The 16,345-nt window shown below is 40.5% G+C and overlaps 1 protein-coding gene across 1 annotated transcript in view; it reads right to left on the bottom strand.

Annotated features, from left to right (window-relative positions):
* Window positions 1-16,345, bottom strand: part of CDH13 (cadherin 13) — a 669,381-nt gene that overhangs the window by 410,490 nt on the left and 242,546 nt on the right. The window contains exon 3 of the mRNA XM_089539817.1: window positions 5,599-5,807. Within this exon, the coding sequence (XP_089395943.1) occupies window positions 5,599-5,807 (209 nt within the window). The remainder of the gene's footprint in view (window positions 1-5,598; window positions 5,808-16,345) is intronic.

The following is a 16,345-nucleotide window of genomic DNA, read 5'->3' as shown; positions in this document are numbered from 1 at the left end:
ATCATAATGCAGAAATGAAGCTGAACACAACAACAAATAAGACACACCTTCACATCAGTCAAAAAGACTGATGACGAAGATAATCTAGTAGTAGTCCCTATTTTCCAAGAACATGGGTAGTTCGAACCTTGGCCTGGGACTTGAATGATCCTTGTTCATGTCTCCACTGAGCCAAGAAACCCATTTAGTAGCCCTGGGTTAGTCACTTTCTCTCTCAGCCTCACCTCCCTTATAGGGTTGTTGTGAGGATAAAGAAGGGGGAAGAAATGCGCATGATGTCTTGAGTGCATAGGAGGTGTGCTATATATGTTACTAGCATTACACTTATAACACATCTTCTGTATATTCAAGACAGCATGCTTCTTTCCCCTACTTTATTCTCACAACAACCCTGCAAGAGAGGTGAAGCTAAGAGAGAAAGTGACCAAGCCAGGGTCCCCAAAGGGGTTTTCATAGTCCCATATACTTGAACCGCTTCACTCAGAAAAACAAAACTGGCCCAAAATGAGGTGAAATGGAAATCACACTCACTTGTGTTGAGTGCATCATTGAGGCTCATGGATGTGCGAGTGTGTGTGGGGTTCCACTTCTGAGCTGTCAATCAAAATATTATTGATGATTGCCACCCGCCATTTTCAAACATGTCACGTTTTTTGTTTGTTTATTTGTTTTGAACAATAGGGCAATAAATAATGAGATTTCACAGATTTCTCCAAGCCTTCTCCAAAAGCAAAGCAAAAGTCAGTGGGGGAATATTTAAAACATACTTACACTCTCATTAAACCAGGAATCGGCTACGTCTGCAAACTGCATGCGAAGCAGCCTACCAGCATATGCTTATTCTTAACCTTCCTCTATTAGACTAACAAACTGAGGTTCCAAAAGGAGCTATTCTTAGTCAAGTTTCATCTCATCCACAGATGGGAGATGTACCACTGTTTTCAGGCTGACATATTTGAGCTGTACAATGTAAATAACTGTGGCTGAGTTTGTCATTTAAAAAAATATTTTAAAACCCACACTAGATAGAAAACTCCATGGCTGGGAAGAGAAAACATGACACTGACAAAGAAGGGAAAAAAGCACTCCTGTACAGGTTGGATCTCCCTCATCCGAAATTCAAAATCCAAAACTGTCCACATGGGTGGCTGACATAGTGACACCTTTGCTTTCTGATGGTTCAGTGTACAACAACTTTATTTCATGGACAAAAATATTGTGTATAAAATTACCTTTGGGCTATGTGTATACGGTGTATACAAAACATAAAAGAACTTTGTGTTTAGACTTGGGTCCCATCTCCAAGATATCTCATTATGCATATGCAAATATTCCAAAATCCAAAAAACTCCAAACTCCAAAACACTGCTGGTCCCAGGCATTTGGAATACGAGAGAATCAACCTATCTTTCCTGTCTCCATCTATGGATTCTTTTAATGGTTCCCTTGAAGAGCAAGTGTCCTGAAAGTGTGCTAGACTGTTTGCAAAATATTCCCATCAAAATAAGACCACTTGGTGCTTGGATTTTACAGCCAGCCTTCCATATCCCCCAGTTTTTTATCCATGGATGCAACCATCCATAGTTTGAAAATATTCCAAAAATATATAAATTCCAATTTATTTTGCTATTTTATATAAGGGACACTATTTTACTACATCATTGTATTTAATGGGACTTGAGCATCCATGGATTTTATTATCCATAGGGAGCCCTGGAACCAAACCCCAGAAAATACCAAGGTTCCACTGTATTTTTAAAAGGAGGTAGACATTATGAAAACTTTTAGTGAATTGATGTGGATAGAAAAAGCCTTTCATGACCCTCTTTAAAATAGTACCCCCTAAAATGTAGATGCCAGCTTTCCCTCAATTGCTTTGCTTCTTCTCCATATTTGGTGATGGTCACAACCCTAATGCCTTTTTCACCCAAAGAAAGACTTGATGGGGAAGAAGTGAGGCCTTTTCAATTTCCTTTAAAGTTGTTGGAAGGTCATGTTTTTTGTGACAATTGAACATCAGAGGGACTAGAGAGTCAAATACCTCCTCACTTACCAAGTCAAAAGTGAAAGAAGGGTGTATCAGAGGCCACACTTTTTGGGGAGGTACAAGTTTTTATGCCATATTTTTACACTTGTGCAGTGATCACAGAGTGGTATAGTGAATATTAGACTAGGACTCTGGGAGACCTGGGTTCAAATCTCCATTCAGCCCTGGAAACCCACTAGGCGACCTTAAAACAGCCACACTCTCAGTTTCAGAGAAGATAATGGCAACCCCACCTCCCAAAGAAATCTAGTGAAGAAAACACAAGGATAAGATCACCATAAGTCAGAGTTGACTTGACAGCACAAAACAACAAGTGTCCCTCAAGCATATTGACAATGAAAAGATAACACTCATTATATGTCTATCCAATTTGGCCAAGTGCTCTTCAGATCAAAGGTTACATCAAAACAGATCATACAGAGAAATATTTTTTTAAGTTTGTTCAGCCTTCCCTTTACAGCCAAATTGCTCTTAAATAGGAGATTTAAGTCAAACTACCAAGGCTGCTGGAAATGTGATGAAACTGCTGCCTGCTAGATGAACTAAAGAGAGGAGAGAGACAATGGATCACTCATCCTTTATAACCTCCTCATTATGGCTTCTTTGTACTTCTAAATTATAGGTCTGTAAAAGTACCTGGCTTAATTGTCTTGTAAGTCACTGTCATGCCTGCCTCTTTGCAAAATGTCGTGGTGCAGAAATGAAGGCTAGCACAGTTATTCCTTTATTACTCTGTTGCATGAGCAGCAAACATTTCAATCAGTTGGGAAAAAGCACCCCGATTCTCCCCACCTCCTCCTTTCTATGCCAAACAAATTTCCGCGGAAATCACAAAGATGAAAAGAGGTTGGTATGAAAGAGAGGAAATGGGAAGCAGCAGAGCCATAAAAGAACGTCTGCTTAGAAGATCCTCAAAAGACATACGATGGGTCACAGTAGGGCTGCTTTGGAGTAGAAAGTGAAGTGCACAGGTTTGGATCAGTGGTTTTTACTGAAACTCATAATTAAATAGTTGCAAAAATAAAAATCTGTGCATTGGCCTAGCTCATAGTACATAGGTGCAGTGGCCTAGCTCATAGTACATAGGTGCAGTTGCAACGCAACACTTTATTGTTCTAATGCTCTTCTACAGGCCAAGATGAAGAGGATCAGTTATCATGTTTTGTTAAAGTTGATTCCCCCTTCTCCTTTATATGCATAGGCCCTTATCAAAAGTAGTCTGTTGGAGTCCACAACATCTGAGATTCTACATCATCAATAACTTTACACTCACAGAAATACATGGCAGTGCAGCCTTGTTAAAGAACTGTGATGTTGCACCACCATCATTGCGAAAGTATGCACAATGCATGACCAAATGCAATGGCACCACCCTGCACAGATCTGCTTCCAAAACCTGGATCATCTGCATCAAACAAAAATGTGCAATTGCTTTCATAGGGGAGCAAACACATACCTATCGCATCACCAGCATGGCAGCTCTCAATTTTTCAGAACGATGTTACATCATGACCAAACCTAGATGCTGCAATGTTGCAGAGATATGTGCAAGTAATGCATTAATAAACATGCCACCATTTTCAAATCATCGTGGCTCTCCTCTTCCAATTATCCACCTGAGAACATGGTATCTATCACTCCTGGAGTTTTCTAGGAATAATCTATTTCAGGTATTCAATGGATGTTTTGACAAACTTAAGGGCTTGAACAGTAAGCATTAGAGGTTTAAAAAATGAGATGGAGCAGATGTAACCTATGGACCCCAGCCCCTGTCCTGAAAACTGATAAGTGATCATGAAAATATAGGAGAGATATCAGAGCCTCTGCTATTCCTCTTGGATGCCTGGGTTGGAAAGCTTCCCAGATTTCCTTGTCTCCATTCCCATGTTTGGAAATGTTCCTGTCTTTTTCCAACAGCCCTGGAGAACTTAAACAGTTCAGCCCAGGGAGAGGTTATTCATTTCTATCTGAGCTGAGATGACTGTCTGGAACTTGGACAAAAAATAAAGATGAATTATAGTCCAATCTAATCTAGAGCAGCTTCAATCTAGACATTTTGGGAATTAACTGAGATTCTTAGCAGATCCATTAAAAATAAATAAATATTTGTGATCTTAAAAAAAATCAAACTATGATTAGTTTGCCTCTTGCTAATCTGGATATATATTCCTCTGCCATATATGAATATTATATTAAAGTCCGTTGATCGCATGAATTAAATTTGGCCTAAAGCCACCAGAGGCCAGTCCTCTTTGCTCAAAAGCTGGCAGTTGCATTCCTCAACTTTTTGTTGTTGTTCTGTGCCTCCAGGTTATTTTTAACTTATGGTGACCTTAAGGCAAGCCTATCACAGGGTTTTCTTGGCAGGTTTCTCCAGAGGGGGTTTGCCATTGCCATCCTTTGAGGTTGAGAGAGTGCGACTTGCCCAAGGTCACCCACTTCTCATGACTGAGGGGGAATCGAACCCAGGCCTCCAGACTCATAGTACAGCACTCAAACCACTGTGCCATGCAGGCTCTCCAACTTTATATTTCCCACTACAAATTTCACATCTCTCACTGGCCATGCTGGATAGAGCTGATCAAGGCTGTAGTCTAAAACAATGCTTATCTGATGTAGGAGACTGGAGTTTTTATTCCTAATGTTCGTGGGACCACTATCAATGCCCATTGACTACGATTCTTTCTTCCTTTTCTAGATACTCTCCATAGACCAGCACTTGACAGCTCATGGAATGGGTTCAGGTACCACCATTTAAAATAACACTGGCCAAAACATCTGAAAGGCACTTGATTTGGGAATGTAAGCTTAAAGTATACATATTCATCCATACACATGTTCATAAAATCCTTCAGCCACAAAAAATTTAACGGTGACTGAACATACATAAATTATTTTATAACCATTGAAAATATTGCAAAGAGACTCGTGCTGTATCCTTTTATGTCTTGCATGGCAATATACTATAGCCCAAGATTAACCTGCTAAGGATACAAAGAAAAGAAGAAAAAAAAAACAGGTTTCCAAAACCTTGGAAAACTCCCGATGATGAGAACACTTGGGTTTAAAAAATGCACTTGCATTTTGCAATTTTCAAAAAAGCCATTTTCTGCTCAGAAAGCAAGTTTTCCACACAGAAAACATACATTGAAAAGATTATTTCGGTTCAGAAAATGCTGTTTCCTGGGCAAGGAAGTCACACCAGGTTTTTGCAAACTGTAAACCCCAAACTTCAGAAGTCCTCAAAAACAGCACAGAGAATAAAAAACAGAAAGATTGATTATCTGTTGTTGCATGTGAGAATGAAATGTATGCACATTTGCATACTTACAACCAGCTGGTTATTTGTTAGAGACGGAATGGAAGTGACAGAAGGCAGCTCCAGAAATGACATTTATAAGTATGTTAATTCTTCAAGATACATACATTAAGTGGATCAACATTACATCATTTTCCCTATTCAAATGGCTTAGCTGCACTACTAACTGCAGATCCCAACTAACCCTGTACCCTCTTCAGTAACATTTGACCTCCATTTGTCTCCAACTTACCTTTAAAGAACTGTGTTTCTCTTTTCTTCCAACAATCAATACTTCCGCCGTATCTTCAGCTCGCGCCGACCGGCCGTGGATAAATAAAGTTGTGCCAGCTTCTGATAAGTTTCTCAGTGCAACTAAAGCCCCGTTGGGTTCCACTTTGAAGTCTGGATTTGAAACTTTGAAGTTCAATCTGTGATTCCCTTGGCAGTCATCAAATACCACTAGAGATGGGAAGAGGGAAATAAAGAGACAGCAACAATGAGTTTTCATTAAGTATCCTGTGTTTCATGCTATTAATACTTGGTCGGCTAACTCTACAAATCTTCAGTAGAAAGGTTCAAAGGGTCACACAATGTGGGGAGTTGTAACATTGAATTGCGGCCTGGCTTCAAAAAATGTGCAAGTGTTGTTCAAAGATGGTCATGTGAGGCTAAGGTCCATGCACTGAGGAAGGCCTTAACAGTTGTCAAATGCATCATAAAATATCTGTGTGGGTGATCTTCAGGATCATCAGACTTTTAGAAACTCAGCACTGTATAAGATTGCTGCCGGTAGAGAAAGATGAACTTTTTACACCAAGGTGGTCATAGAGTGGAATATGTAGCCTGGTGGGCTATAGCTAAGTGTCTAGTAGCAACCAGAAGTAATATTTCAGGTAACAGAAATTTACTTCCAGTAACTTTTAGTGTTTTCCTCTTTTGGGGTTGGAGAGTGACTAGCTAGCTAGCATACCATTCTTGTCCCCAGCCCTGGCACTCAGGGGCTACACAGACTGGCACTTTGTGCCAGCCTGTGGGTGGGATGAGGGCTGGGTGTCCGCATGCTCCAAGCTCTTATGTTGCCGCCTGGGCACCATTTTTGTCTGCACTCTTCTAGATGGTATGTGCCATGATGACAGACCTCCGGCGTAGCGCCCAAACAGTGCAGTGTGAAAGGGGCATCATCATGTCGTACCATTGAGGATATTGTGCTGTTTAGAGGGTGAAGGAGCTGCATTTTGCTGCTTTCCCCATCCTCTGAAGGGCAGAACAGGGCCTCAGTTTGCGGTTGCCGCGTCTGCAATCTATGGCAAAAAGGGGCAGCATCCCTCCACCCATCTGTACAGCCCCTCAGTGACGTTTCCAAAAATGTTAAGAAATACTTGTAAAACTCATCACTAAAATCACGCAAATTTTTAAATATACTTAAACTACCAATGGAATTAAAAACATTTTTTAAAAAAGGTGATATATAAGGGCAATAAAGCACATTATTCAAAATGTTTCTACACTTAGAAAAGGGTGAGAGGGCAAGTCCCCATGAGTCTTGTTTTTTGTTTGCTTGGTGTTGTTTTTGGAGGGGGTAGGGATAAGAGTTTTTATGTGAAATCTAAATAAAATGGGGTTCAAGGAAGTCTAGAGGGCCTGCAATGATCAAGAGCCACCAAGAACCTTCAAAGGGTTTTGGTTTGAAAGACAGATAGTCAGATAGACAGATAGACAGAAAGACAGACAGACATTGAAAATTCTGTTTCCTAAATTTCTGGAAACCCCCCAAAAGAGAAAACTGGACTGAAAAAAATATTTGTAGTTCAAGATTTATTTTTCAGCCATTTGAATGTGTCTGGGCTTGTATGTGTGTGCACATAGGTACAGAAAACAATATTTTCTGCACAGAATATACCATTTGCTAATATTGCTTTCTGGGAAAAGTGTCTACATCAAGAGAGGTAATAGTGCCACTTTTATCCTGCTTTGGTCAGGCCCCACCTGGAATATTGTGTCCAGTTCTGGGCACCACAATTCAAAAAGGACATTGAGAAATTGGAGCGTGTCCAAAGGAGGGCGACTAAAATGGTGAAGGCTCTGGAAACCATGCATCCCTATGTGGAAATACTTAGGGAGCTGGGGATGTTTAGCCTGGATAAGAGAAGGTTAAGCGGTGATATGATAGCCCTGTTTAAATACTTGAAGGGATGTCATATTGAGGAGGGAGCAAGCTTGTTTTCTGCTCCTCCAGAGACTAGGACACAGTGGAGCAATGGATAAAAGCTCCAGGAAAAGAGATTCCACCTCAACATTAGGAGGAACTTCCTGAGAGTAAGGGCTGTTCGACAGTGAAACACACTCCTTCCTCGGAGTGTAGTGGAGTCTCTGTCTTTGGAGGTTTTTAAGCAGAAGTTGGATGGCCATCTGTCTGGGTGCTTTGAGAGTTCCTGCATGGCAGAATGGGGTTGGACTGGATGCCCTTGCGGTCTCTTCCAACTCTATGATTCTATGAAAAATCAAACCAAATGTGAATTTTGTGCAGAATTAGTCCCAAACTGAGAACAGTTGCAGTTCTCCCTTTCTTTCTCTCTCTTTTGCAAAGGGAAGAAAATTGCTAAAATTACTCATTGCTTCCTTCAAGAAGAAAATTAGAAAAGAAGTAAATTCTTATAAAGGCTGCATGTCACTTCTAAATAACACAGTTTCCAACACTACTTTATATCCAAGCATAGACTGAACTAGAAAAGAGATAGGAGGGAAAAAAGTTATAATAACCCAATATGAGGCATTCTGAGTACTGTATATCTTTAACTCCCAACTCTTCCTGTAACTAACTACTCTGTAAAATAACCCCCAGGATTTATTTATTTTTAAGGAATTATGTGTCTATGTCAGGGTGGGTTGAATCAAAATGGTCAGGATTCAGTTACTGGTGTCTACCTTTCAGCTGTACTTTATTATTTTTCCTTGGCTAAGGACACGTAATAAAACTCCAGCCTTTTTTGACATTATCTTAGGTGTAACAGAAGCATCATTTTGCCTTTTACATATTTATATAGCCATACTGAAGTTGACTTACTCCATAGGGGAAAAATTGTGGCCATTATTTGATCTGTAATATATCATGCACTTGCCAGTAGCTTACAAAATACAAATCACATGAAAGCATATTATCTGGGCACCTCTGCTGCCCTCTTCCAGGGTGTCTGCCTCCTTATTCACTTTCTTGAAGCCATGCAGCATGTCCTAAACTAAGCAAGGCCTAAAAGCATCAGTTCTCCCTCTTTTTCTTTGCCTTGAAAAAGATCAGTCAGATCTTTTGGTGATGTCAAGGGATGCGAAAACATTCTTGTTGTGCAGATATGGTTACAGAGATGTATGTTCCCCAGCTCTGTACTGAATCCATAACTGAACAGTGGACCAACACACCATTCACTGGATCATTTCTAGTTGGGACAAACACTTGGAAATGGGACTTTACCTTTAAAGCCCTACATGGCTTGGGCCCAGGTTACTTGCCGGAACGTTTCTCCCTACATAATCCCCTCCATACTCTTAGAAACTCTGGGAAGAATTTACTACAATCTCAAAGGACCAGACTAGCTTTTATCCCTGTCACTCCAAATTTGTGGAATGACCTGCAGGAAGAGATCTGCCTTATTACCACCTTAGATGCCTTTAAGAAAGCAGTCAAGACGCTTCTCTTCCCATCTGACGCTGTGTAAGATAGTCCCATCCACCTCAATGCCCCAGTCCATTGATCACAATCAGAAGAGAATTTTAACTGTTAATTTTAGTATTGTATTGGGGGAGGGTTTCGGTTTTTGTTGGAATTATTATTGTTGATTAGAATTGTATTGTTTATTGGTATTGATGACTGTATCTTATCTAGTTGTAATCCAGCCTCGATCCACAGGGAGAGGCGAGAAATATAAATAAATTGTTTCTTATTATTTATTATTACTGAAGTTCCATTCCAGATCCTTGGAGTTCTTTGGGGGCCATACCCCATTCCCCATGATATCCTCATTCAGTGGTTTCCTAGCACTTCTACAGTCTTCTTCCATATTCAACATCTGAAGTGTTTCTCCTGAAGTTTAGTAACTGGCAGTAAGAGCTTTATGTTAAAATATGTTGGTGCTTCTGGTCTCATCCTTTTGCTCTTGGTCCTACCCACCACTGAAATGTAGCCCCAGAGAACTTCCCTGAAATTGAATTCTGCCCTTAGTCTGCAAGAGATTTCCCACCTGTGCTCTAATGAACTCTAATATTGCCATGAAGTCTGTTGTGGATGCATTTTGCTGTCCAACTTATCTCAAGCCAACCAGCCTGGAGAAGGCTGCGCTAATGCAAATGCTAGGTTTGGGCACTTTTTGTTTCCCCACATGGTGAAATCAAACTAAGCGATGGCTTCCAGCCTGTGTCCAGATTGAAATGTATCCACCCAAATAACTGCCGAAACTGGGTTAAACAAATTTGAAATATAGCATCTACTTTGGGGAGCTGTTACTCTGGGTTTGTAATGCGAGAAACAGCAGGCAAGAACAAAATGTTTTTAGTTAATAATTACAAAGCAATCATCCCAGTCTTGGCCCGGACATCTAAAATCCTTAAGGCTAACGAAATAGATCTGGGTAATAACAACTTTGTTTCATATTAAGAAGCAATTCTGTCCGTTTGATGGAAATTAATGTAGGATGATTGGTTTCACTATCAAGGCACCTCCCTGAATATATGAATTTCCACACTTCAACAGTGCCATAATTGTTATTGTGTAGACCACTGTAATTATGTTCAGCATGGGCTTTTTTCCCCCTTGCATAAACCCTATCATATTTATGGATTTGATATCCATCGCTACTGTGCTGCCAATCTGCAAGGCTTATTCTTTGGCAGATATAGTTACAGAGTCGATTACATGCACACTGAGTTGCATACACATTGGGGAAAGAGTCCCCTACCCCTAAACAATGGTAAACATTTCTTTTTACAAAGCCCAGTGAAACTTGGTTCAAAAATCTATAAGGAAGATTTGACAAGAATTAATGAGTACATCAGAAATATAATGCTGAGTTAATCAAACAGTTCCAACGATTCATTTAGCTCTTCTGGTGAGGAATTCATTCCTGGGAGGATTTTAATGCAAGCCTGCTTAATTTGCACTTCCAGAGATTATATACAAATTGAGATACAGTTATCCCTCAGTATTCACACTTCTCTGGAATTTGCACACCAGAAAAAACTGATCAAAAATTTCATACCCAAATATGCACGTTCTTTTCAAAAAGTGACTATAAGGAATGCATATTTTGGGAGGGTCGGAAAGGCAAGTATGCCTTATGCGGAGGGAAATTGCTTCACTCCACCTTCAGAGTTTCCCATTTTCCCAAGTTGAATAGGGATCTCTTCTCAGTGGAAAGTTTTTGCTTATGTTCATAATCTCACTGAGTATTGTAGTCACATTTAGCCATATATGGCCTCATTCCCACTACCTTTTAAACTGGATCACAATTCAGATTGAACTGGTGAAAACAACCCTGGTTCCCACTTAAATCAATTTGTTGAAGTGATTTGATAAGGGGGGGGGGCATGTACCAGACCCATTTAACCTGCATCGTTTTGACACTGATTTTCCCCCGTGTCTTTTTCACCAAATCAATTCAACTGAAGTGTGAACCACAAGCAGATCAGAATTGATTCAAATTTACTATTTGTCTGGCTGGAGCTAATCATTTTGAATAGATTAATTCATGAATACAAACCACACATGGGTTATTTTGATGCCAGAAAATGTGATCGGGACAAGTGTAGTGTAAACCACGATCCAATGTTGAATAGATCCATCGATTCAGATCACAGACCGATTTATCTGTAAGTGGGAACGAGGCCTATGTTTTCATTGCCTCTTCAGATCTAGCCATCAACACTAGAGATGGGCATACTTTCTCTTGACTTCAGATTTTCTGCTGATGCTTCAAGATTCCTCCACAGTGTGTACAGCATTAAATATGGTGGTGAATTCAGGTCTCAATGAGTCCAGAATGCAACATCCTCAAGTTTCAGAACCTCAATCCAGTATGAGAGAAGCCCAGATGATCCTGAATTTAGACCCAGCTCATATTACATCACAACAGACACTAACCACATTCAGCTCTTTCTTCATCCATGACACAAAAACTACCTGTAGATACCATGGAGCAGAAGTAGCCTCAGTTCCTTATATACATCTTTACAACATCTCGTTCCCTCCCTTGTGCCTACAATCCTGAAACGGTAATATCCCAAGCACACGAAGCCCTGGGAAAATAGGATTCTCCAGGTACCCAAGTGTATTGTAGCCCCAGAAAGCCGTGTTTGCTAGGACACCACAATGCCTGAGATATTAATGCTGCAGTGATATCAATAGCAACAGAGAATGATCTGTTTGAAGGCCTTCAGAGGCCCCTAACCAGAGGAAAAAGAAGGTAGCAGGTGGCCCAGTTTGGTGACAGATCTCTAATTTAGATGACTTTGGTCCTCATCACACTAATGATGTGGTTGTTAGAAACAAAGTTGGATTTCTAAAATTGGAACTGAGATGATGAACAGTAAATCCTTTAAAATATTTTTGGTAGAGCAGGAGAGTAGCTAGGTTTCCTAAATTAAGGCAGAAAGAGTTCACCCACCAATAACAGTCTACTGATGCTAAAACAATATTGAGCAGAAGTGACAACAGGTATGACAATGACTGTTCCCTTTCATTAGCCTCCATCATACTATAATTTTAAATTCCTTACCATGGAAATGCATTTCTGACAGAGCTACCTGCCAGCCGTATCCAGATGACAACGGTATATACGACTGAATCAAATTTTTATTTTTGTGCAGGCAAAGCCATTTATTTATTGATATCTATATGGCTCTTCTGATGCTGCTAGTCATGTTTCCTCTGCCAAGTGAACATCTTTATTGTGTTTAATATGCCGTATGGCACAGAACAGTCTCCAAAAAATGAGCATGAGGAGAAAAGAAGCTGTGCCAACCATTTCCCAATGAAAAAAAACAACCCAACAACTTATATTTCCTTTGTCCTGCCACTCCTTCTCCAGCCTTCTTGCATTAGGATCGGTGTCAGATCCTTCAAAAAACTTTGTATAGTTATATCCCACAGTCTATATATATTTTTCTTTTGGTTTGCCAGCTGACAAGACCTGAATGCTATGTATTTATTCAACACTCCGCCATGGAGCTGAAATCCCCTTAAAAGAAAAGCAGATTCAACATTTTTCAAGGACTGAGCCACACAATCATTTCTAAATAACATGGTGACAGCTGAAAATCCACTAAGGCCTCATCCGCACTGCAGAAACAATCCAGTTTGACACCACTTTCACTATTTTGGCTCAGTGCTATGGAATTCTGAGAATTGTAGTTTGTTTCTCCCTTTTTTTGTATGCAGCGTGACCTACTCTATGCATTCCCAATGCAATGTTCCTTAGTATATGTATTTTGTGTGCAAACAAAATTCAATGAAGTTCACAATCTGAGAATTAGTGTGAGATATTGGTTTGAGTATTGGACTATGACTCTGAAAACTAGGGTTCAAATCCCCACTCAGCCATGGAAATCCACTTGGTGACATTGAGAAAGTCACACTTTATCAGTCTCAGAGGAAACCCTCTCTGAACAAATCTTGCCAAGAAAATGCTGTGATAGGGTTGCCTTAGGGTTGCCATAAGTGAGGAATGACTTTAAGACACACAATAACAACAGTCACAATATATAGGATAACTATATTCCATTTGGTGTATTAGTCTAGAAAGAGCAAATTAGGTCCGCTCAGAGCTGCCGAGCAAACAAAATCCTCCTCTATCCCCAGTGAGAAGCCGTGCTTAGCAATTCTGCCTGAAACATCTCAGAGTGTTCATTTCAAAACAGCAATCACTTCTAAAGTTTGCCACCAAATTTACCCTCAAGCAAATCTGGAGATTCCTGTTCATCTGATAAGTGTTCAAAGAAGCAAAAAGAAGTACTGAACCAAAGCCCTCCATCAGCACTTGCAGTATTTCAACTCCAACTCTGTCATATTGAAAAAGAGGAGTCATGAAATCCACCCTAACATAGTTTGACAGAAGTGGAATTTACGCAAGACCTTCTGCTGGAGAGTTTCCCAGTGACCACCACTGTTTCTTCCCCCAGCCTCCAGAAATGATGTTACATAGAATCATACACTAGAATCATAGAGTTGAAGAGACCACAAGGGCCATCCAAACCAACCCTCTGCCATGCAGCCACAAAGCATTCTCAACAGATGGCCATCCAGCCTCTGTTTATAAACCTCCAAAGGAGGAGACTCCACTTGAGTGCATTCTACTGTTGAACAACTCTTCAGGAAGTTCTTCCTAATGTTGAAGTGGAATCTCTTTCCCTGTAGTTTGAACCCATTGCCCCATGTCCTAGTCTCTGGAGCAGCAGAAAACAAGCTGGCTCCATTCTCAGCATGACATCCCTTGAAATATTTAACATGACTATCATGTCATCACTTACTCTTCCCTTCCCCAGAATAAACATACCCAGCTCCCTAGGCTGCTCTTCATAGGACATGGTTTCCAGACCTTTCCTTATTTTGGTCACCCTCCTCTGGACACTTTCCAGCTTGCCCACATCCTTCTTGGTGCCCAGAACTGAACACAGTATTCAAGGTGAGGTCTGACCAAATCATGCTATGTTTCTCTGATAAGAAATCCTATGGCAAAAATAAAACAAAGCAAATGATAACCACTGGCTTCAGCCAGTAGAAGGAGCTGAACCCCTGCCTAGGAACCATAGAAAGCATTAATGTGCATCATTAGTCATACTGTGTTATGGGCAGCATTTCTCTGGATATCCAGTTGGGAATCTGGGGCTGTTGATGCAACTGCCAAGACAGTGCCATGGAAACATAATTCTTATAGGCCTGACGTGTCTTGCTTCTCAAAAGAGGGGAAAAAACGCTGTCAGGGCAGTCCCACAGGCAGTCAAAACACATCCAGGCAAAATATGGGTTGCCATAAAGGTTTCAAGTTCCAGCTGGGCTTGACAGCTACTCATTTGGGTGTGACACTGTTGTAAGGGAAAACAGAAGGATTGCTGGGCAGCTCGTAACAGTCTTGGCCAAGCTGAGGAAGGACACTGTCCATTAAAAAATGACTTCGGAAAGCTAGGGTGCTTACATTTTTTAAAAAGCATTCCTAAAAAGACCCTTCTTGAGGAGGAACATTGACCTTTTAAAGCAGACCAACATAGTCATGTAGGTTTTTAGTGCACATCTGCCCTTTGATTCAATTCCTTCTACTCATTTAGCCCCTCCTAAACTCTGTGAGTGAGGGTTGTTTTCTAAGGCTGCAGTACTAACCACATCTATAACTGAGGAATAAATGCTCGGACATTTAGAGATACATAATTGCAAGCAACCATCCTATGTGTACTTTAAGTGTTGTTAAAGAACAACAAGTGGTATAGAACAAGACAACTGGAACTTATAACATCAGTGAGTTGTTCTTATTTATGTGTTCCAGTTCTATTCCTTTAAGGGGAGTTAAGCCACTAGCAGAAGGAACTGGAATCTCTCAGGGGTTTAACAGCATGAATGAATTGCAGCCTGCGGTTGACAAAATGTAAGAGTAAGTACTGCTGCAGTGTAAAGGCAGACCAAATAACAATGTAGAAAATTACACCTCCCCCTATTTTTCTACAAGCTTTTAAAGCATACTGATTAAAATCAGTGTGTGTGTGTGTTTTTCCATTTAGCAAACAATTAGTTTCCATCCTTGGCATGCACACTTTCTAATCTTCTTGTTCTTCCTTAAACTTTGATCTGTAATTCAAACCGCTGTTGCCAAGGGGTTTTTATTGTAGGGCCAATCTATAGAGAACATAGAGGTTCCTTGGCAACTCAGCATTTGCTAAATCAAAACTGAATGCATGACCTGAGGGCACCGCATGGCATTACAGTTGAGATAAACTACCTATGTTGCAATTGAACCATTGCATAGTCTGCTACTGAATGCTCTAATTCGTGGATAAGCAACCTCAGTGTGGGTCTTGGATGAAGCAGGTTTTCCTGTTCCTTATCATCATAGGATTTGAATGACAGCAAATCAAGCCCAAAGTCTCCCAAGAAACCAACGTTGTATCTACACTGATGGGAAAATCCAGTTTACCTTTGAGTAATCCCAGTTTGAAGCAACCATGGGCTTATCTACATGATCAAACCAAGACGAGTCGGGGAGAATGGTCAACATAGTTCTCCCCACTGAACTCACCCCGGTCAGACAAATCACAATGTGTGCAGCCACATGGTTGTGGCCACTGCATTTCCCCCAATCCACTCATGCATGCAAATGTATTCCTGAACTCTTTTCCATCCCAGCCCCACAACACCATTACTATGGAACACAGTTCACACACATCCAGATTTTCCACTCAAAACGGGGATAAGTCCTGGGGTTGAGTGTTGCATCAGGTGATGCTCTTAAGGAATTGACACCACTGCTCCCAAACATCTGCCTTTGGGCAGAAATGGGCTGTGGCATTTGCATGCATCCATTTAAAACGTTAGGGCTCAGCAGAAGAGAAAGGAAAATAATAATTACATTTTCTTTAATAACTACACATCTTACTAAGGTTTCACTTTGTACATGTAAATACACTTTGGCTGTGTGTATGATGTTGTGACTTAAAGGTATAACTTTAATTTTGGTAGTCGTTTATGTCACAACAATTGGCGTTACATTCCTTGATGTATGAAAATTACGATTTATGCCACAGTGGTTAAATGCCTGCACTGAGCCACTCACCCACAAACTGCAAGTTGCAAGTTCAATACCAGTCAAGGGTTCAAGCTCTACTCAGCCTTGCATCCTTCTGAGGTGGCTAAAATGAGTACCCAGCTTGTTTGGGACAATTTACATATTGTAAACTGCTTAGGGAGTGCTTAAGTGCATTGATAAGCATATACAAATTTAATTGCTATTGCTATTCATCACTCACGT

This window comes from Sceloporus occidentalis, unplaced genomic scaffold, assembly GCF_023333645.1.
Source record: "Sceloporus occidentalis isolate IW3139 unplaced genomic scaffold, rSceOcc1.0.p SCAF_10, whole genome shotgun sequence".
Classification (NCBI taxonomy): domain Eukaryota; kingdom Metazoa; phylum Chordata; class Lepidosauria; order Squamata; family Phrynosomatidae; genus Sceloporus; species Sceloporus occidentalis.
The sequence above is the reverse complement of the archived record's forward strand: the minus strand, read 5'-3'. Positions and strand labels throughout refer to the sequence as shown.